General features: G+C 37.2%; 1 protein-coding gene across 5 annotated transcripts in view; it reads right to left on the bottom strand.

Moving 5' to 3' along the window:
* Positions 1 to 7,526: 7,526 nt before the first annotated feature.
* Positions 7,527 to 24,235, bottom strand: part of LOC128026235 (phosphatase and actin regulator 2) — a 32,370-nt gene continuing 15,661 nt past the window's right edge. For 3 of the 5 annotated variants that reach the window (XM_052613099.1, XM_052613102.1, XM_052613101.1), the window contains 12 exons: positions 22,702 to 22,866; positions 22,317 to 22,391; positions 21,453 to 21,593; positions 19,514 to 19,735; positions 18,155 to 18,623; positions 15,167 to 15,339; positions 13,841 to 13,997; positions 13,541 to 13,596; positions 11,290 to 11,351; positions 10,394 to 10,531; positions 9,518 to 9,594; positions 7,527 to 8,751 (listed from right to left, as the gene is read on the bottom strand). In XM_052613099.1, coding sequence (XP_052469059.1) covers positions 8,736 to 8,751; positions 9,518 to 9,594; positions 10,394 to 10,531; positions 11,290 to 11,351; positions 13,541 to 13,596; positions 13,841 to 13,997; positions 15,167 to 15,339; positions 18,155 to 18,623; positions 19,514 to 19,735; positions 21,453 to 21,593; positions 22,317 to 22,391; positions 22,702 to 22,866 — 1,751 coding nt within the window. In that variant the 3' untranslated portion in view covers positions 7,527 to 8,735. The remainder of the gene's footprint in view (positions 8,752 to 9,517; positions 9,595 to 10,393; positions 10,532 to 11,289; positions 11,352 to 13,540; positions 13,597 to 13,840; positions 13,998 to 15,166; positions 15,340 to 18,154; positions 18,624 to 19,513; positions 19,736 to 21,452; positions 21,594 to 22,316; positions 22,392 to 22,701; positions 22,867 to 24,235) is intronic. The other 2 variants (XM_052613103.1, XM_052613104.1) reach the window with 1 other exon arrangement.

Below are 24,235 nucleotides of genomic sequence, written 5' to 3'. Positions count from 1 at the left end.
AAAACAACATATTAGAATGATTTCTGAAGGATCATGTGACACTGAAGACTGGAGTAACACTTTTGCTATCATTTAAAAATATAAGAAAAAAAAGAACAAATGTTCAGCATTTTTCAGGGAAAAGACCCCTTATGCAATAGAAACATGGAGCAGGGACCCCCAATACAAAATGTGTTAAGCAGAGTTACATATTAAGCATATAGTCTTCAATATTAATAGTAACTAACCATATTATGGTTGGAGAGGAGAGGCACACAATCCACATTGCTTGAGGTCCAATGTAAAGTTTCCACAGTCAGTGATGGTTTACGGTGCCATGTCATCTGCTGGTGTTGGTCCACTGTGTTTTCTGAGGTCGAAGGTCAATACATCCATATACCAGGCAGTTTTAGAGCACTTCATGCTTCCTGCTACTGACCAACTTTATGGAGGTGCAGATTTCATTTTCCAACAGGACTTGGCATCTGCACACAGTGCCAAAGTTGCCAGTACCTGGTTCAAGGACCATGGTATCCCGGTTCTTAATTGGCCAGCAAACTCGCCTGACAAATCTGGCTAATCTATGGGGTATTGTAAAGAGGAAGATGCGATATGCCAGACCCGACAATGCAGAAGAGCTGAAGACCACTATCAGAGCAACCTGGGCTCTCATAACACCTGAACAGGGCCACAGACTGATTGACTCCATGCCACGCCGCATTGCTGCAGTAATTCAGGCAAAAGGAGCCCCATAGTATTCAGTGCTGTACATGCTCATACTTTTCATGTTCATACTTTTCAGTACTTTCTTTGTATTGGTCTTAAGTAATATTCTAATTTTCTGAGATACTTAATTTGGGATTTTCCTTATTTGTCAGTTATAATCATCAAAATTAAAATAAATAAACATTTGAAATATATCAGTCTGTGTGTAATGAATGAATATAATATACACGTTTCACTTTTTTAATGGAATTAGTGAAATTAACTTTTTGATGAAATTCTAATTATATGACCAGCACCTGTATATACACTCACCTCTAAAGGATTATTAGGAACACCTGTTCAATTTCTCATTAATGCAATTATCTAATCAACCAATTACATGACAGTTGCTTCAACGCATTTAGGGGTGTTGTCCTGGTCAAGACAATCTCCTGAACTCCAAACTGAATATCAGAATGGGAAAGAAAGGTGATTTAAACAATTTGAGTGTGGCATGGTCGCTGGTGTCAGACGGGCTGGTCTGAGTATTTCACAATCTGCTCAGTTACTGCGATTTTCATGCACAACCATTTCTAGGGTTTACAAAGAATGGTGTGAAAAGGGAAAAGTATGCGGCAGTCCTGTGGGCGAAAATGCCTTGGTGATGCTAAAGGTTAGAGGAGAATGGGCCGACTGATTCAAGCTGATAGAAGAGTAACTTTGACTGAAATAACCACTCGTTACAACCGAGGTATGCAGCAAAGCATTTGTGAAGCCACAATATGCACACCCCAAATAGGAAAAAGAGGCTACAATTTGCACGAGCTCACCAAAATTGGAACGTTGAAGACTGGAAAAATGTTGCCTGGTCTGATGAGTCTCGATTTCTGTTGAGACATTCAGATGGTAGAGTCAGAATTTGGTGTAAACAGAATGAGAACATGGATGCATCATGCCTTGTTACCACTGTGCAGGCTGGTGGTGGTGGTGTAATGGTGTCGGGGATGTTTTCTTTGCACACTTTAGGCCCCTTAGTGCCAATTGGGCATCGTTTAAATGCCACGGCCTACCTGAGCATTGTTTCTGACCACGTCCATCCCTTTATGACCACCATGTACCCATCCTCTGATGGCTACTTCCAGCAGGATAATGCACCATGTCACAAAGCTTGAATCATTTCAAATTGGTTTCTTGAACATGACAATGAGTTCACTGTACTAAAATGGCCCCACAGTCACCAGATCTCAACCCAATAGAGCATCTTTGGGATGTGGTAGAATGGGAGCTTCGTGCCCTGGATGTGCATCCCACAAATCTCCATCAACTGCAAGATGCTATCCTATCGATATGGGGCCAACATTTCTAAAGAATGCTGTCAGCACCTTGTTGAATCAATGCCACGTATAATTAAAGCAGTTCTAAAAAGCGAAAGGGGGTCAAACACAGTATTAGTATGGTGTTCCTAATAAACCTTTAGGTGAGTTTATATACACACATTATAAATGCAGCCAAAGTGAGCATACTATTTTTTTCTGAAAAAAAAAAAAACCTTGTTAACAACCTGTGTTATATAATGGAAGTTACTATTAAAATCAGTTATCTTAACCATCTGTGGCTTGTGTACTGCAAACACATACAAGTTTCATCACTGTGTCCGTCAAAACTAAGGACATTATTAACTGTCTTTACATTCATTTTGAAAGATGAAGCTCACGATTATGGAAAGGGATGTTACATTTCCGACAAGTGCTTGTGGTGTTCACCCAATCACAATGCACTTGGGTCATTTGGCCAATCAGATCAGATTGCACTTGTTTGGAAAGAGGGATTTTGTAGAAAACAACATGTTTGAGAGAGGAGGGGCAAAGAGGACCTACAATAATGTACAGTATTTGAAAAATAATGTGTTTTTTGAACATTGAAGCATGTCAACATATTCTGTTACACCAAAAAGACAAAATATGAATCTTAAAAAAAAGCATCATATGACCCCTTCAAAGGAAAATCAAATGAATGCATAAAAGGTGTGGATTTTTCCAATGTTTATCCAATAAATCACTGCAGAGGAAACTTAACATCTATGGAAGCATATGGGTAGCAATATTCAATTTGGGATGTAATATGCAAACTGACAATGCAATATGTAAAATGACAATGCATTTCTGTATTTACATTTACCAAAACATTTGTGCAACGTTTGGTGCAAAATGAAAATGAATGCTATTTTTCTTAAATGCACTAACACTCACAGTCAAGACACTTACGATTGCATTTTCATTTAATGTCCCTCAATAAATGTAGCAAAATTCAATGTCCACATTGAAAATGCATTCCGAGCCGATTACTGTGAGAACAAGGCGGAGCTTGCAGAAGGTCAGAGACTCAAATCTCAAGAAGAGGATTCAAGTGAGAGAACATGGACAAGACAGTTGGCCCGTGTACGTTTTGATCATTTCGGTTTATGGCTTCAATGTTTCATTCGCACTTGTGGGCGGAGCTGAAACACTGCTTTCATCTGATTAATCAAATCGCTCCACCTTCAGCTCGGTCTTTTCATTCTTTCAGGCAGAATAAGAGTCAGTGCGAGTGAAGCAAAGTCAGACGGGAAGGAAGTCGACGGGAAGTTGAAGTCGGCCACGTGCCGCCATCTTGTAGCAGAACTTCACTTGTGTTAGCATTCCCATTGACTCCCATTCATTTTGGCGTCACTTAGACAGCAAATAACTTTACATCTGAGGTGTTTAAAGACTCCATTTGTCCATTATTTATTTCTAAAGATACACGACAATGTATAAAGGGCTCCATTACCTTCTATGTTACATTATGGCCCCGTAGAAACAGTTTTTGTAAAAAATAAGCTAACGATTGCGTCATAACCACTCGACTTTGTCGCACAGTACAGAAATTACCATACAGCTCGCAGGCAATTAACTTAATACTGGCGTTACATTTTAAAATACTATACAAAATAATTAATCAGAATACTTACTCCTGCTCACTCACGCCAAAGAACTCCTCGCTCAAGCTCGCCGTCTCTGCAAGATTAACGATGGCAGTTTGCACACACAGCTACTAGAAGATTTACATCTGTCAGACAGGTTGCTGATGTCATCAAGCTTAGTTTGAGTCTGCGCGTCAGAAACGGAAGTGCTAAATAGCTACAAATGGGCTTCACTTGTCTCAATTGAGTTCCAATGGGGTCGCTGTGTCCATTTCTTTTACTGTATATGCTCGGAATGCATTTTCAATGTGGACATTGAATTTTGCTACATTCATTGCAGGACATTGAATGAAAATGCAATCGTAAGTGTCTTGACTGTGAGTGTTAATGCATTTAAGAAAAATAGCATTTAAATGATAATTTTGCCACAGTTTTTGCTTGAACATGTTATACATATCTAATCATTTATGTAATAAATTTTCATTTTAATTTTGCAACTTATAAAGCGTTCAAATTAGTGTTCATTTTACATATTAAAACTGGTGTATGAAATGGCAAATGAAAATTATGTAATTTAATTTTCATTTTCATTTTGCACCAAACGTTGCGCAAATGTATTGGAAAATGTAAATAAATAAATGCATTGTCATTTTACATATTGCATTGTCATTTTGCATATTACATCCCAAATTGAATATTTCTACCCATATGCTTCCATACACATCACCATGGCTCAACCGATAAGAGATTTGCAGTGTTTGAGCATGGCAGTCAGTGGTTACCACTAGCATAGCAGGGCAAATCCTCACCAGTTGGCCACACAGTTTGAGTTATTCTTACAACGGAGTCATTTCTGCAGTGTCAGGATCACGATCAGGAATAACATACTGGCACAGCAGATAACCGTCTGTGCTCATGCTGAAGCTCATCAGCAATTTTTATTTTAAACTTAAGGATAATGCTGAATTAAGCTACTGAAGAGTCCAGAAGGTCTAGAAAGATGCTACTGAAGGAATTATGTATAAAAATGCTGCAGTTGCGCAGATGGTCAGTTGAGTTGAAGCAGTAACAAACAACCCTTTCAGTCACTCATTACCCTCCTACAACCAGCATGAGCTCCTTTCAAACATATCATCGCTCTGAGAAAATAACACCTGGACTGGCCACTCAAAAATGTCACAGAGTAAACATTTTGTGTTTTTAAGCGGCTGGCACTAACCTTGACAGCATGCTTCTATGGATGTGGCTATTGCTTCATTCAGTCAACCATAAAGCCATCACCAACATCTCCAAAAGTAAAATTTTAAATCATAATTCTCCAGTGAAAAACTATTCATTTGAGCAAAGAAAGAGCTGTCAAATTCTTGCTAAATCTTAAGTCAGCTTGTTATGTGTGCTAGTGCCTAAATGTTCTTATAGAATACAGGTAATTTTGTTCCATAGAGACATTTATGGACAATTAACTTTGAAAGTATATCTCTCATGCTGTAATTCATTATAAGATCATAAAGGTTTAAATGTAATTCTGTACGAGTACATACAAATCTATGATTAAATATGCGAGAACAGATGCCAGTACCAATTGATTTGAAGCACAAAGCAACTGGAGAAGAAAAACGAGTTAAAGCAAGCACGAAATCAAATGGAGTGCACTTGGCGCCTGTGACGACAGCAGTGGCCATGTCTAAAAGGCATTGATATGAAAGGTGTGACTTGCCAACATTATTTGCTCTGCATGTGCATGTCATTTACTGTACATCTAATATGTGCCACAGAATCAAAGAAGGCTTCTGGATGAATTGTAGATTGATCATTACATATCCACAGATAGAAATACAAATGTCAATATTAAGACGATGCCAGAATGATACACAATACATGACTGTGCGTCACTGGGAAAACAGTTCAAGAGCACAGTTGATACATTCAGTTTTCATACGCACAAAGATTTCCTGGACGGCATCCAGTATTTACAACTATAGCAAACACTTGATTGATCATTTACAATAATGACATGTTAATACAACCATCTTGACTTAATATCAATGTCTTAAACAACAATCTGGCCACTGCAGGATAATGTCAACCTACTGTAGGAATTTACTTTATAGATGCATCAAAATGGCTTTATTTGTATCCCAGTACACCTACAATAAAAGTAGCGTAAAATTGATCTTCACATCAAAAAATGTCTAGTTTGCCTTTTAGCTTGTAGAGGTATATAGAATAAATTGTATGGTCATAATTATTCAGTATCTACAGCATAAAATGTCTAGTAATTGCTTCTAGACAAAGTTTAAATAGGAACAGATCTCTCAGTATACACTGTGGAAGTGAAATATACAGGTTCTTCTCAAATTGGAACGTCGTGGAAAAGTTCATTTATTTCAGTAATTCGACTCAAATTGTGAAAATTGTGTATTAAATTACATTTTGTTTAAGTCTTTGGTTCTTTTAATTGTGATGATTTTGGCTCACATTTAACAAAAATACACCAATTCACTATCTCAACTCAAATGAAAATACTTCATAAGATCAATAAAAAATAAAGAAATAAAGAAAAAATTTTAAGTGAATTGTTGGCCTTCTGGAAAGTATGTTAATTTACTGTACATGTTCTCAATACTTGGTAGGGCCTCCATTGCTGTAATTACTGCCTCAATTCGGCATGGCATGGAGGTGATCAGTTTGTGGCACTGCTGAGGTGGTCTGGAAGCCCAGGTTTCTTTGACAGTGGCCTTCAACTCATCTGCATTGTTTGGTCTCTTCTTTCTCATTTTACTCTTGACAATAGCCCATAGATTCTCTATGGGATTCAGATCTGGTCATTTTGCAGGCCAGTCAAGCACACCAACACCATGGTCATTTAACCAACTTTTGGTGCTTTTGGCAGTGTGGGCAGGTGCCAAATCCTGCAGGAAAATAAAATCAGCATCTTCAAAAAACTGGTCAGCAGAAGGAACCATGAAGTGCTCCAGTGGACCACTGGGCAACAGTCCAGTTTTTCATCTCCTCCGCCCAGGTAAGACGCCTCAGGAGTGGCTTAACTAGAGGAATAGGACAACTGTAGCCAAATTCCTTGACACACCTGTATGCCTTGACCCCAGCCTCAGTCCATTCCTTGTGAAGTTCACTCAAATTCTTGATTCAATTTCACTTGACCATCCTCATAATGCTTTGGTTCTCTTGATTAGTTGTGCATCTTTTTCTTCCACACTTTTTCCTTTCACTCAACTCTCTGTTAACATGCTTGGATACAGCACTCTGTGAACAGACAGCTTCTTTGGCAATTAATGTTTGTGGTTTACCCTCCTTGTGAAGGGTGTCAATGATTGTCTTCTGGACAACTGTCAGATCAGCAATCTTCCCCATGATTGTGTAGCCTAGTGAACCAAACTGAGAGACCATTTTGAAGGCTCAGGAAACCTTTGCAGGTGTTTTAAGTTGATTAACTGATTGTCATGTCACCATATTTTAATTTGTTGACATAGTGAATTGGTGGATTTTTGTTAAATGTCAGCCAAAATCATCACAATTAAAAAAAAACAAAGACTTCAACTACTCCAGTCTGAGTGCACTGAATTTTATTTAATAGATGAGTTTCACAATTTGAGTTGAATTACTGAAATAAATGAACTTTTCCAAGACGTTCTAATTTATTGAGATGCACCTGTATATACTTATCTATTTAATAAACATCTTAATGGTTTTCTTTGATTAGATAGTGACGAAACCTGTATAAATGTGATTAAAATTATCCAGTGGTGATTCAGGTGATTTCTCATGTTAAACTTGAGAGCTTGATAAACTAAATAACTAAATAAAATATAAAGAATGATGAATACAAGTTGTTTTCACCCCTCTTTAAATGGGTTTCTCTAAGAAAGAAATCAAGCCAATATACTGCAATATGTACTGGATGTATTCACATATATCATACACAGACTGTACAACTGATTTAAAATAATTTAAGTTTCCCCAATTTCTAACAACATGAAAAAAAAAAAGTTAAGTGTCCAGCAAATTCTGCCCGTGACTTACAATCATATATTATATAGAGCACCAAAATATGCAATAATGCAATACAGACACATATAGAATGGACTAAAATAATGGACTATAAGCCCTTTCCAATTTGAGTTAAAACTACGGTTTCACTACATTATATTGCTTGCCACATCTTGTATATGGTCGACACAACCAAATTTATGTACAACATAAAAGCCAAATCAACAAGATGCAAGCTGCAACTTTGGAAACCCGTGATAATGTTAGGGGGGGAACTAAAATACAAGCTAAATAAACATGAATTAGGTCACAAACATATGATGGTAGTCTCTTCCTGACCAGATAGATATGTTACAACATGATCACTTATATCAAGTAATCAGACAATTTTGAAGAAAAGAAAAAACAACACTGTCAAGGCACAACACAAATCTGATTACATTCTATGATATTGAGGTCGTATTAATCTGGATACAGAGAATAATGGCAGTAATAATCCTGGACATTATGATGCCCAAATGGACTTCAATATCCATTGTATGTAATATATACTTTGAACCAGATACATTAGTCATATAAAATTATTTTTCACATGCATGGATATTCATTGGTATTACTGGACTCTACACGAATACTGCAAGAAATATGTAATGTATACAAAACAAAACAAAAAAAAAATGTTCAGAGCTGCACGCAACAACGTGTGCTACTGACGAGTCACTGCACGCGCTTCAAATATTTTACTCTGCTGTGCTCAACCTTGAGAGAGTATCAGGGACACTTTAAATTAAAAGAGTGCAAGTCTTGTCCTTAGTGTGTGCAAAAACATTACAGATATGAAGAAAACGTGTCAGAACCATTGCATTGCTTTATCTTGTTTGAAGGTCCCTCTCTCCCTGCTGTGGCATCCCAGGCCTATCTTTAGCTGTGCTGTAGCCCTCTAGTGGCTAAAAGAAAGAACCAAAGTGCAGCCGATTCCAAAGAAGAGCGGCTGCTACAGGGAGCCAGTCTGTTAGCCTCCCAGCAGGAAGCATGGCGAGGAGACAGGAAGAGAGAGCCTCTAGTTAGCGGCCGTCCAGCACCCCCACCACCAGGCACCGCCTCAGGGCCGATGAAATCTGCCACAAAATGGATAGAGCAGACGCTAGTTTAGCAGTGATGCCAGCAGATGGGACGCAGAACAGATCTGAGAGGAAACGAGGCAGTGGAAAGAGCAGCTGATGGGATCTTTCGTATCACCAGCTAGCCTTTTTAACATGGCACTTGATGAATAAAGAGCCCTGCCAGATACACACTGACAGACGTCTAATTTATAACAGATGCAAAGTCATTTTCTGAATGTTATAGGTCTTAGTTTTTTTTCTTTTTTTTCTCTGCTGGTTGCTGCCCCATCTACCCAATTTCTCACTTACTGTACTTGCACTCTCAATTGCCTACTGTTGTTCTGTCTGCTCTTTTTGTCAATTGCCTTTATTGTTGTTTGTTTATTGTAAAGTGTCCTTGAGCTCTGGAAAGGCGCTATATATATAAAACTTAATAATAATAATAATAATAATAATATCCATTTCCAGCAGTTCGCACACAAAAAGAGGCACCACCTCTTTTTGTGTGAATTTTTTCAATATTTTACAAAGGGCATTTGAGAATAAAGACTAGTTTAAAACCACAGTTAATGGCCTGGTTTGTAAAAACAAAAAATCTGTTTATAAACTTTTTGATTTGATATTTGTTGTGATGATTATCAATACTGACTGAAACATTTTATTGTGATAATTTTTTTGGCTGTACTGCCTTGCCAAGACATGTCTATTCAGTGCTTTGCCCGTCTCTCACAATGTTTTCAGTTCATCTTGCTTTGATCAAGCTGCTAGTACACAAACATACCTGGTAAACCTTTTGCTTTCTTCATGGACTTCCATTTCTTTGCTTTTAAATTCATTAAGTTCTTTACGTATAGCAGCCTGTGACAAGAAAAAAGAAAGGCCATAAGTAACAATGGTGACTTCAAGTTTGTAAAATTAAATACTTTATAGGTGGAGGGTGGACCAACTCCAGGGTAAGGCTAAAAGCAGCCAAATCTCTAAACTACAAACATCACAAACCTGTCTTTTTAGGCAAGAACCAGACACGTGTGTCATGTAGGCTATAAATATATTTAATGGGACTTTTAATGTGATTACAATTTAATAAAAAACAATGAACTACTGACAACAAAAGTATTTGCATTTTTGTTAATTACCATATTTTAAAATGCACAAGTCACATGCCCAGTAGGTGGCATCTGTGACCATACAAAAGGCAACTCTTCCATTGTTGATCCCAATATCCAGATATTAACTGTTCTCCAAATTATACAAGACAGGAACTTAATTATAAGCATAGTTGATATATATGCAGCTGATGGCCCCAAGAGTACATAACATTACAGATAGACAACGAATGTGTTTATCCTGTTTAAAAATCGTAAAAGAATGGTTGGATAGAATGAAAGTGTCATTATTCACAAAGTGAGTTATTAGTTGAAAAGTATTAATTTAGCTCTGTTTTAGAGCAGTTTAACCTTTTTATATTGTAAAGATATTATCTACATATATTTTAATCCTCTGAACCATTATTTAAATAAATAAAAAATTAAAATAAAAAATTAAACAAAATTTGTATGGTTTATGTGCACCAGTGGCATCTGCGAGGTGTGTGTTCAGAACTCTATATAGCACAGCACACACAATGTAAAGCAACAGTAAGAGAAGAGTGTCTTACTTTGTCTGCAGGAGTTAACCTGGTCCAGGGCTTGTCACCACGGCGATCGTAGTCTTTTGCGTCTGTGACCTCCACGTATTCATTGAACCGCAAAATTCGACGTGCCACCAGCTCTGCAACTGTGGGCCGGACACTGAGCTACAGACACAAAGCAGTACCTCGAGTCACCTTTTAATGCGTGTGCAGTCACCTTTAATAGAAGTTAAGCATGTTCCTTCTAACCCAAGTAATACCTTATGTGAGTGAAACAATGAATATGTCAAACTAAATTTCTTCTTTGAGAATGAAGCAGGTTGGATGTGAACAACATACTTAGAGCTGGTTTCTATACCTGCAGTCATTTGTCTGAAAAACATTGTCAATTATTGCACTTTTAGCAAGATCATCTCAATTTTGAGGAAATCTCTGTGACTGACTCTTGAACTATTTTATAGCTCTGGTCTATCTGACCGATTACATCCTCTGTCCTAATTCTCTTCAAAATATAGGGCATTAGCAGCCACAACTCTTACAACACGTCAGGAATAGAAAACTCTTTTATACTCCCCACAACACCTCACACATTGTAATCTGGAGTAAGCGAGTGGGTTGCAGACACAACCAAATTAACTCTTTAATCTAATTTCAGAATAGCAGAGGAACATCTCTAATTATTGAATAATAAATGCAAGTACAACTACATCATCACAATCTCAATTAGTCTTTGTTAAAGTGATGTGTTGAGCTACTAGTCCTCATATTTTACATTTTTATTTTACTTCCTTGTAAGGCCAGCAGATGGCCCAATGCCCCACTGTCATAATTTATTTATGTCATAATTGTACCTTTGTAATAATATGAATATTTCAGATAGATAAAAAAATGATGACAGTCTGGCAGACTGCAGAAGGTTGTACCTTTCGGGATAGTCTTCTTTTAATCTCCTGCTTGGCCTCTTGTTCTTCTTCTTCATTTTTCTCTACAGGGAAACAAGAAAGTCTCTTCTGTCAGTTTTTATCCTATTCGATGACTGATATTTGCTCTGAAATTTAAACCCATTATTTGACAATTATTAAAAAAAGCTGAGAATAAAACAACCACAACCATGGTCACTTGGTACTGATATGTGAATGTCAATGCTGGTTTTCAGTCTTTGTTAGTAAGTGATCAGAGTACAGTGAAAGCCAGCATAACATAACATTAAATCACTGTCTAGAATCAAAGCATGGTCAGTGATGAGTTCAAAACTTAATTTTGTAATCTTCAATTATCAATGTCTTGTTTAACTGTAAACCTCACTTTTACATCAGTAAAAAATAATAACTTGTATATACTGTACATTATAACTTTAGATTTGGGACATTCAAGCCCATTAAGGGGCTATTGATCAATTATATTTCAAGTAGTGAGTTTTAAGCAACTCTTTGATGAAGTGTTTACACCTTGTTTGTTGGAATAGAGCTAACAGCTTGTTACAGCAGAGCTTCATTACCTCCCTAGCTTCATCAGTAGCCGCATTTCCACTGTCAGGCCAGTGCGAGCCAGGGCTTAAAGCGGGCCGGGCGGGGCTCATAGCCTCGGGCCAGTAGCACGAGGCCAGAAAAGTGCAGGGTTTCCACAGTGGAGCTTGAAGCACCGCTGCACGTCACTAAAACACGCCCTTTACACGCCTCTCAGAACAACGTCATGCAACCTCATTATTTCACTATCAAAGATAAGTTATCAGAAAACTAAAGAAATAAGTCACTGGAACATGCGCGATCACAAAACAACATGATAAAAGCGGCCGTTTGTTTGCATGCTTTGTTATATATTCAAATTCAAAAGCATCGATGTTTTAACTGTAGAATAAGTGATACATTGATCATATTGATTTAATTTAAAAAGACTCAAAATTAAATCACACATAAATACACTTATTTCTATTTTATTTATTTTTAACGCTTATGAAAATAGCCTGCTTATTCAGTCAAGTCTGTTTCTGTTTATTTGTAGCCTATACATCACATTAATAATGAATCATAATATCTCTATTTTTATAAAGGCTCCCGAACAAAAACATTATTATATTTTTATGATAGGCTACGTGGAGCTAAACTCTCGAGACGAGGCTTGTGACAGATAGTATAAGTTACTAAATAAATACACGATTGTGATAGAGAATAAGAAGCTGACGTCTGATTTCTTCAAGCGGTCATATTTACCATGTTTAATGTTAATGCCCAGCGTGCATGGTCTTTTTCATCACTTATAAATATTTCTGCCTTGTATGGTGATTATTTCAAACACTCGCTGCTGACTGAAAGTGAGTTTTGAGCTCAACTTATTTAAAAAAGTGTTTAATGCTGGTGTTAAAGCTGTTATCTTTCTGAAATGATCCTCAACGCAGACTCTCTACTTTTATAAAAGCTCCCGAACAAAAATCATTATTATATTTTGATGATATGCAACGTGGAGCTAAACTCACGAAACGAGATGACAGATAAAATGTTACTTAGTAAATACACAATTGTGATAGAGAATAAGAAGCTGAATTCTCCAAGTGGTTGCATTTACCATGTTTACTATGGTAATGTTAATGTTTAGCGTGCATAGTAGATAAGAAGCTGACGTCTGATTTCTTCAAGCGGTCATATTTACCGTGTTTAATGTTAATGCCCAGCGTGCATAGTCTTTTTCATCGCTTATAAATATTTCTGCCTTGTTTAGTGATTATAATCCACATTGGATCAAGTTATTTCAAACACTGACTAAGAGTGATTTTTAAACTCAACTGATTTTAAAACGTCTTTAATGCTAATGTTATATCGCTGTTATCTTTCTGAAATGATCCGCGCTGACGCTCTCCAGACTCAGAAAAACTCCGCCTTTGTTCATAACCCCTCCTCTAGCCCCAGCTGGCCCGCTTTGGCCCAAGGATTTCGTCGGGCTGAAAAAACCTGGCCGTTGGCCCAGAGGAAGCCCCGACGAGGCACGATTAAGCCCCGGAAGTGACAGTGGAAACGCGACTGGCCCTGGCACGCACTAGCACGCCCGGTCCTAGTTCGATAGTGGAAACACGGCTACTTATATCACATAAGAACAACACAGGGACCAAGATAAACAGGGACGCCAACAAAGCAACTGCCTACAGACTATGTAAATGAGATTGTGACAGAGGAGACATACGTTTTAGAATATTTCGCTGTTCAAGCTCTTCTGTGGTGGGCCTTTGGCTCAGCCGTCTATGGGAGGACGAAAATAAGAATCAGTTAGGCAGAAACCACATAGATAATCCATAAATCTTTTGTAAAGTGAAAAAAAAAATCCCAATTCATACTTCTCAAAACACTTTAAGATTATCAGAAACCAAACTTCAGTCAGTCAGGTGTATCCAAACTTTTGACCGACAGTATATTGATTATCATGGATTGACAATGCAGGTGTCCAAAACGTACTACCTGTAGAGAACAGCATGGTTTATAGTACCTCACTAGTTTAGAGCCGATCTGCTGTCGTAGTTCCTGTCGCTCCGTCTCTGAGGTCCGTGGGAGAATGTTCTTCTCTTCTAGTTCCTTCTTGCTGGGCCTGTTACCAAGTTTGATGGCAAGTGTGTCCTTGCGGCGAATTTTGCTGGCAAGTGAGCCTATAAACAGAACAATTAAGAATAAACTATGAGTGATATATTGGTACCCTATATTGGTTATCTGCCAATAATGCATCAATTATGTTTTCTGTGGCTCAGTTGTAGGGCACTGCGTTAGCAGCGCAAAAGGTCATGGGTTTAACTCCCAGGGAACACACATACTGGTAAAATAATGTGTAGCCTAAATGAACTGAAAGTCGCTTTGTAAGTAAATGTAATAAATGTAATGTCAATTTAATTTATAGGTTGAGATTATATATATATATATATATATAAAATGGTTGATGTTGTGATATTTGGGATTTAGATTGTTGTATGAAAAGTAAAATGGATGAAAATTGTAAAATTAATTTACACTCACTTAAAGTTCATTTTAATAACAAATTATGCAACACAGTAAATTAAATGTTTTGCAAATCTTAAAATCAGACTTTTTTTATATTGTACATTAGTGTTGTGATGCCTAATTCAGAATTATTTTGTGTGTGTGTGTGTGTGTGTGTGTGTTTTATTTATTCAATGTATTTAAATTATGATGAATTTAAATATCTGACATTTATTATTTATCAGCCATGATATGAAAATCATTATTTGTTTGTCTGAGCTGAACAGTGCTTTAGTACCAGTGCAACTCAAGAAAAAACTAAACTTAATGATAAGGTATTTGCATTCTGACATCAGTGAAGCATCTTCAGATTGCAGTGTGGAGTGAACAGAAAATGAAAAAAGGCGTCAGAATTTCTAGGAATGCGCTGTGCATAGTGCACTGGCAACAAAGTCTGCGTAGTAACCAGCATGCCAGGAAGTAACGCTGACTAGACAGCATGTTTTTCCAGTTTAACAAACTAAAGGCTTGTACTTCAGAGAATTTTGGCAAAGCTTTGGTCCAAGAGGAACTTCGGAAATGCAGATACCAAGAATGAAACCACTTGGAAATGTATCATCTGTACTTAAACTATATTTTGTGTTGTTTATTCATAGACATAAGGCTGAAGACACGCCTTTGCTAGAATACTCTAAATGCATAACCAGAAAAGCTGCATATTTAAGGCCTTTCAGTTACAAAATATTAATTTGTCTCAACTTTTAAAATGCTTTTATTGACTAAAAATATGGAGAAACAATAGGTTGGGGTCTAAAAGCACCACAAACCAGACTTGAACACATACTAGAGGTATACTCATCATCCTCATCCTCCTCTTCATCATCCTTGTAGAGAATAGGTCCATCTGAATCAGAGTCGTTGCCTTGGTTTTCTTGAATGGAGTCAGGAATGATGGACACCTGTGGGCTTTCAACATTGACGTTTTGTCGTCTCTCTCCCTCTTCGGTCCCAACAATCCTACAAAAGGCAATGAAAAACACTAATTTAGTCTTGATAAAACATTCATAATCAGTTAACAATCGAATAAGGGAAAGAGGCTAACATATTCAAGACATTAAATGGATCATACATCAGTCATTTGTAAAATTAGTACTTTCCCTGAAGTCCATTTAGAACTTTAGTTTGTGTGTCAAAAGAGTCATAGTTTAGTTTTACATTTTCTACCCTCTCTTACTGACTCTTTGAAATAAAATGGGGGGGGGGGGGGTAAAACTGTCCCACATACATGCAGATTCATCATCATATCACCCCTTCAGTGCAGTTGTTTTCCTGTAATACTGTAGGTCTAGCTAAAAAGTTGATTATAAATAACATGATAAAGTCCTAGACAACTCACTATATTACTACAACTTTATATTACCATATTTACTGTCACGTAAGTTACATGATCAAGGTAACCATTTTGGCAAACTATGAATAAACAGCTCAAATTAAAAAAAAAAGAACAAGTTTTCAGCCTGAAGAAGTTAGATCACAGAATAAATTAAACTACTGGTCAAACGTTTAGGGTCAGTAGGGATTTCTATAAAATTCTATAAAAGAAATAAATGCTTTTAATCAGCAGTGGCACATTAAACTGATCAAAAGCAACAGTAAATACTTTCACATTTTTATAAAAACATTGTATTCTAAATAAATGCTTTCTATTTACCAACCATTCCTGAAAAACGTATACTAAAAAATTATTAAACAGCAAGCTCTCAAATTTGAAATAATAATAATAATACAAAGGTTTATAGAGCAGCGATTTGCAAATCAGTATATTAGAATGATTTCTGAAGGATCATGTGACACTGAAGACTGGAGGAATAATGCTGTAAATCAAGCTTTGCCATCACACATGAAAAAAATACAAAATACAGTATTGTTCAAAATAATAGCAGTACAATGTGACTAACCAGAATAATCAAGGTTTTTAGTATATTTTTTATTGCTACGTGGCAAACAAGTTACCAGTAGGTTCAGTAGATTGTCAGAAAACAAACAAGACCCAGCATTCATGATATGCACGCTCTTAAGGCTGTGCAATTGGGCAATTAGTTGAAAGGGGTGTGTTCAAAAAAATAGCAGTGTCTACCTTTGACTGTACAAACTCAAAACTATTTTGTACAAACATTTTTTTTTTCTGGGATTTAGCAATCCTGTGAATCACTAAACTAATATTTAGTTGTATGACCACAGTTTTTTAAAACTGCTTGACATCTGTGTGGCATGGAGTCAACCAACTTGTGGCACCTCTCAGCTGTTATTCCACTCCATGATTCTTTAACAACATTCCACAATTCATTCACATTTCTTGGTTTTGCTTCAGAAACAGCATTTTTGATATCACCCCACAAGTTCTCAATTGGATTAAGGTCTGGAGATTGGGCTGGCCACTCCATAACATTAATTTTGTTGGTTTGGAACCAAGACTTTGCCCGTTTACTAGTGTGTTTTGGGTCATTGTCTTGTTGAAACAACCATTTCAAGGGCATGTCCTCTTCAGCATAGGGCAACATGACCTCTTCAAGTATTTTAACATATGCAAACTGATCCATGATCCCTGGTATGCAATAAATAGGCCCAACACCATAGTAGGAGAAACATGCCCATATCATGATGCTTGCACCTCCATGCTTCACTGTCTTCACTGTGTACTGTGGCTTGAATTCAGAGTTTGGGGGTCGTCTCACAAACTGCCTGTGGCCCTTGGACCCAAAAAGAACAATTTTACTCTCATCAGTCCACAAAATGTTCCTCCATTTCTCTTTAGGCCAGTTGATGTGTTCTTTGGCAAATTGTAACCTCTTCTGCACATGCCTTTTTTTTAACAGAGGGACTTTGCGGGGGATTCTTGAAAATAGATTAGCTTCACACAGACGTCTTCTAACTGTCACAGTACTTACAGGTAACTCCAGACTGTCTTTGATCATCCTGGAGGTGATCATTGGCTGAGCCTTTGCCATTCTGGTTATTCTTCTATCCATTTTGATGGTTGTCTTCCGTTTTCTTCCACGTCTCTCTGATTTTGCTCTCCATTTTAAGGCATTGGAGATCATTTTAGCTGAACAGCCTATCATTTTTTGCACCTCTTTATAGGTTTTCCCCTCTCTAATCAACTTTTTAATCAAAGTACGCTGTTCTTCTGAACAATGTCTTGAACGACCCATTTTCCTCAGCTTTCAAATGCATGTTCAACAAGTGTTGGCTTCATCCTTAAATAGGGGCCACCTGATTCACACCTGTTTCTTCACAAAATTGATGACCTCAGTGATTGAATGCCACACTGCTATTTTTTTGAACACACCCCTTTCAACTAATTCAACTAATTGCCCAATTGCACAGCCTTAAGAGCGTGCATATCATGAATGCTGGGTCTCATTTGTTTTCTGAGAATCTACTGAACCTACTGGTAACTTGTTTGCCACGTAGCAATAAAAAAATATACGAAAAACCTTGATTATTCTGGTTAGTCACATTGTACTGCTATTATTTTGAACAATACAGTATATAATTGCTTTTACTGTATTTTTGATCAATTAAAATATAGCCTTGACCTCTTACTTCTGAACGGTATTACGCATTGTTGTTAACCTCAATCTCACTAAACATCTGACTGGAGGATGACGTATATCATGACTAAACTGCAACAGTCATACTACAGTACCTTCAGGGGAAATACACAGAGCACATGGCACACTGACACGCATGTGTTATATAGTCAAAATCAACAGTACACCACTAAAGGACATCTAGAATTTACAAAGTGATATTAAACATGTTAACTGACCTTTGTGGCTGGTCTGCCACTGCCCTCTCTTTCTCGGTTTCACCCTCCGTGCTCACAGATTGGCCTAAAGTGTCTGAAGAAAGTCCATTTGAAGATTCGGTGCAGGATGTTTCCTCTGTGGTTGGGTTAACATAGGATGGACCTTTGTCCTTCTCTGCAGAGGACTCCAGTAGATGACTGGCACCCTTCTCATTCTGAGATGTCTCCTCAGCCTTCTCAACACCGGAAGTCACTTCTTTTTTCTTTTGGTCCTTTTTAGAGGAGCTTTCCACAGTTTCGGACGAGGTTTTGGAAGGGGGCCTTGGTGACCTGGAAGGTTCGGTTTTCTTGGCAGGCTTGGGTTGCGCTGCTGTTAGCTCTAAGTTGCTGTTCTTTGGAGCCTTGGAGCAGGTCAATGAAGAAGATTGTCCTGAGGCCTGCGAGGAACTCTTGGATGTGCCGGCAGTTTTCTTAGGGGTCGAAGATTTAGCTGTGAAGAAATTGAGGGAAATTAGAGACTTGGATCTTGAAACGATGCGTTTATGGATACACCAACAACAATGGTGGCACTTTAAATGGGCTTTCTAAGAATAAGAACTGCTAATTCAGTACTAAAAGATAAAATAATACGGTGTATGTTCACATGCTGGTTCCCCACTAAAAACTAAAATTCCTATGTGAAGGCACCTGCTGTCCAAAGATCATTTATAATAATATCAAATTCCCTTGTGTATAAAAAAATGCTCATTTAAATAAATAAATGCTTTAGGTAAGAGAGGAAACTGTCAAGCCACCAATGATGAGCTGCACCAAAGACACACAATGGACGGGTAAAAGGACAAAGGAATAGCACAGTGTGAAACAATAAGCCCCTGTTTATAGACAGTTACACGAGTGTGGCTTACATGCACAAAGTCCCAGTTACATGCAAAATGCAACACATTTATTGTACCATTATATTCGGACAAAGGCAAACATCAATAAAATATTATAATGTGTTTAACCAATGAGACGGTAGATATGTAATGCAGGCACAATAAAAACACAAGAAAGCCATACTGGGTCACAAATGAGTCAGGATGTCACTTTGCACACTACTGGATACCAATCCCAAGCTAGTTAAACCATGTAACAAAAAAACAACCACCAAAAAAAAATTCTGTCAAGCGAACTTTGCATTTTCCCATCCTCATATAAATGCAGATAGATTCTGCTCACATTTCTGACAAACTTTGTCTAAATGTTCCTCAAAAGATCAAGTTGGTTCCCAGTGAGACCGATCAGGGGGAAAGAGACACAACCAGGACCCCTCCATGCAGAGCTTGTCCACCACACATGCAAACACGATGCTCTATTCACATCTCTGACACATGTACTTACCATTGCCACGAGTGGCAGTTCGGGCGGTTTGTTTGGGTGGAGGAGCAGAGACCTGCTTATTGGTGCTCTTGATTATCTTTTTACCTCCTGCTTGGCCCCCTTTCTTCATGCCTGTACTTGTGGCCTCACCGGGTTTTTGGGTTGTGGCCTGATGTTTTTTAGTAGGGGTTTTTGGAGCAGCTGACTCGCTGGCCTGCACGCTGCATTTGCTGTCATTCCTCTCTACAGGAGCACAGATGAGCAGAGCACCCTACACTGTTATTGACGAAGAAGAATCTCTGATCATGTCAGCATTAAGCTCTAAATTGTGAGTGGATAAGCCACAATCTAAGCCATTGAACACAAATATTACCACACGTTACATAATGCAGTAAATCGTGACACTAAACAGCCAACAGTAAAGCTTTCTAACAATATTAATTGGCTGACAAATAATAAACTCATATATAATGAAAATTTTATTCAGCATTATTCATTATTCATCATTTATTATGCATTATATTGATCAAAAGAGACAGTGAAACCATTTATAATGATACAAAGATTTTTTTTTTTTTTTTTTTTTTTTTATTAAGTGCTATTTTAAACTTTTTATTAATCAAAGAATCCTGAAAAATTGTGTTACAGTTTCCTCCAAATAAATATAAAGAAGCACAGCTGTTTTCAACACTGATAATAATAATTTTTTTTACTGAGCACCAAATTAGAAAATTATAATGATCATGTGACACTGGAGACTGGAGTAATGGCTGCTTAAAATTCAACTGGGCCGTTAAATAAATAAATTACATTTTGAAATATAGTAAAATAGGAAATAGTAGTTTAAATTATATTTCATACTATTAAATTCCATTATAAATATATACATAATTTAAAAAATGGAAAAACATTATTTCTTGGTGAGAAATCTTTCAAAAACTCTATCAAAACCTTAAACTTTTGAACGGTAATATGTGAATATATAATTATTAGTAATTTAGTTGGTTTACTATTTATTAAACATTGGTTTTAAGCTGCTGGTGCTGTTTTATAAAAGGGTTTATAAGGGGTGTTTTTAGGCATGGCGGAAACGCCTCAAGCAGTTTAATGCTTGCCCCATGAAGAATAAAATATATTAATTGGTGGGAGAAATGTGGTTTACAGAATACAGAATACAGTTTTGCCATTCCCCTTATGACTGTGGCCATCTTATGACTGTGGCCACAACTTCAGCTCTGATGAAAAAGAAAAATCCAAAATGATGTCAGTCTAAACGGCATAAAACCCATTACCTAAAAGGATGGTTTCAATACAAAGCGCTTCATGTTATTATTAACAATGGTTTTAAAATAACTTCAACCAAATTAATACAGCACAATAGACACTCGAGGGGCATCTCACCTCCTGAGAGGTTCAGACAATCATGAGAGGTTCAATAAAGACATATATGGAGAAAATAATACAACAAAACACACTCTGGAAATAACCTTCTCAGGAAATGTCTTTGTTCTACAAATACTGTAACTCAATTTGTACAGTTTATTAAAAACTTGACCACTTCTTTATTACATTTCACAAAACAAGATAAAACTGTTGCTCCAAAGCTTCTCAAGCTTCCTCTTAACATGCATTATATTCTTTACCTCCAGTCTATTCGTCCATTTTGATACATTTGCTCTCGCAGTACAAATGTTTTACTAATGTTCAGCCATAATGATATGAAATTATATGGATGGTGTGATGTGCAGAAATTACACTGCAACAGCCAATTAAATATGGATCACTTTGCTCTGTCCATGCCGAAAAACCAATGAAAGAACTCACCAGTTAGACTGAAAAATATAACTTAGGACTGGCTTAATTTTAAAACACCAAAAGATAGATTAGTTTGTAAAACTCATGTTGAAGATTCAGCATCTTTCTTTTTCCCCTTTTTGTTAAAAGAAACAGAACTTGATACCTTCTGGGTCCTCTGCCACTGCTGCCAAGTCTGCTTTTTCTTCTGGAACCAGCTCTGGTGTTTCAATGTCTACTTTGACCTTTTCAGTAACTCCACTGGGCACTGCATTACCATTCAACGTCTCGGTGTTCAAAGGATCATCTAAAGATAGGCAAACATGGCTCAGTTATCATGGAACCAACACAGCATGCGTTGTGTTCAGGAAAAACACAACTTTGTTTGCCTTAATATTCAAGTCATTCAAGGCAGTTTCATATAAAAAGTGCTCTGGTTTCCCAATGTAAGGCCAAATAAGACTACTTAAAAGTATACTGAAATTCTTTACTCTGAGCCTGAAGATCGGAAGGGAATCTGTTGTTCTCACAAAATCAAGTCATGTCAACTTTAAAGTCAACTTCAAATTTTTGGATGTGAACAGTAAGTTCAGGAAATGTTTAGCTTTTATTATATGGATAAATTTGATGAAAGCCAATTAAAATGGAAAACATTCCCCGGTGGTAGAACTAATGATTGATCTTTGCTGCTAAAGCACCCTATATCAGTTGTTCATATAGTGGTAACTGTGGCTACAGACACTGAAAAAAGCTCTTGTGAATTTGTCTTCTACTGTAGGTGGTGGCACCACCGTGGTTAAAAGTTAAAGATGGCATCTGATGACCTATGAGCACCACTTCATACATGAAGTACCCAGAATAGTCCTCCAAACAACCTACTTGAACCATAGGTTGCCGCAGAAACTGTCCTTATAGTGTACTATAAACCAAGCATAAATAATCTAATAACTCTATTGAGTGTAGAACCTTCCTTTAATATTACAGAAAACATGCGCAGTATCACATTCACTTCATTTACTTAAAATCTCACCTTGGTCTGGAATAAGGACACCTTTTTTTATGAGCTCTTCTCGAGTTTGCCTGGTGGATATTTTCCTCTCCAGAACTATAAAGATGAAGGAGACAGAACATATCAAGATATCATTTATATTTAGGCCTCTGTGTGGTCACTTTGGTTCACGGAGTTCAGTGAAAGTGCAGGAAGCTGCCAGCTGTAATACGTGTTGTAAATTTTATGGTCCATCCAACATGATCACCAAGTGAATGTCATACTGGATGATGTAACTTTCATAAAATCGTGAGGTTGCATCAAGATAAGCCAAGAGGGAATCACTGAAAAACTACATCCTGAATTTGGATGGGTTGCTACAATCATAAACTTTCAAGCAAAATTCTTTTAATAAATGGGGATATACCTTTTGAGAGGTCCTGGAACTTATCACTGGTTCTCTTCTTTCTCCATTTCCAAGGTTTAAAGATCTTGCCTATTGAAGAGAGCTTCCCCTTTCCTTTCAGCTGAGGAGACTGCGAGCTTCCCACCACATCACAGTTGGCCAGAGAAGCTTTTTCCAGTCCCTCCACTAAAAGTGAATCACAGCAAGAACACAGTTTTGAATGAACTGAATAAAAAACAAATCTTTAAAAGAGGAACGGAAGACAAGAAAGTGTAGAAAGTGTCTGCTACTAGCATATGCAAATAAGTCAACCCAGACCCTTCATCACAGAACCCATTGATTATTTTAGGTTAGATGCTCACTTTTGGTTTAAGGTTTGTAAACTCTCTTCCACCCTACATCCACCCCTACATCATTTCTTCTTAGCTTGCAAAAATAATAGACTCTGACAGAAAGGTGTGGCTTTTCCACATGGGCTACGCAAAGGGATATTAAAACCGTTCATCAAATATAATCCAACAGGACAGCAGACCTGAAGTCACAAGCACACCTCGCCAGATGAAGTGTAAAATGATCACAAGAGCACTGCCACACGCCTAAACAGCATCGAAGAACTGAGAACAATAAACAGAGTCAGGCTCCAATGCAGTGAAATCATTTATCATTTCAAGAAAATGCACACACGATTACAGTACGTTGTTCCCTGCAGACTTACAGCAGAGACCTGGGTCAGTGTGTGTATGGGTCATTGTTATGAGACCGGCTCTATTAAAGTAATCCAAAAATAAATAAATAACAGACCTCAGGTCAGTTGAGTCCAATGTTGTCTGAACCTCAACATTTTGATTACTGCAGGATACGTTTTACAAGAAAACACTATTTCAGTCTTTCTACTTCAAAACGTAATCTTTAATTCCGTGTTACTTGTCATTTCTTAGTAATTATTTATAAACATATTTGAGCAATTTATGAGTGAAAAAAGTTTCAAATTAGTTCCAACACCAATTTTTTGTGCGATGTTTGGAATGACATAAGGACATGCGTAACTTCTCATTTTTCGAGAAATATCCCTTCAAATGCTCAGGAGACCGTAACTTCCAGACTCTTGCATTTCAACTACGAGACTTTAATCACTCTTTTCTGATTATACGGTCAAAACACAGCCAATGAATTTAGAAACAAAATGAGAGGCAAATTTAGCTGTATTTCACTTTGCACAACTGTACTTTCTCAAACTTATCACATAAAATGTTGCTTCAACCGACTGCTTGACATTTACCACACATTTCCAGTGTTTTAGGTAGATAATAAGTAGATAAGGAGATAATAAAAGATTGTGTTGTTAAATGGACCTACAGTATATTTTACCCTCATGACATACAGCAAAAATAGACACCCCACACTCCTTTATTTATCTGTGGTTCCATGAAGAATGTTTAACATCCATGGAATCTTTCAACTACGCAAAAGGTTCTTCAGAAATGTGAAAGGTTCTTCAGATTATTAATGTTCTTCACATTAAGAAAAAAATGGTTCCTCGAACTGTTCACTAAAA

Source organism: Carassius gibelio, chromosome A13 (assembly GCF_023724105.1).
Source record: "Carassius gibelio isolate Cgi1373 ecotype wild population from Czech Republic chromosome A13, carGib1.2-hapl.c, whole genome shotgun sequence".
Classification (NCBI taxonomy): domain Eukaryota; kingdom Metazoa; phylum Chordata; class Actinopteri; order Cypriniformes; family Cyprinidae; genus Carassius; species Carassius gibelio.
This window is presented reverse-complemented; position numbering and strand designations above follow the sequence as displayed.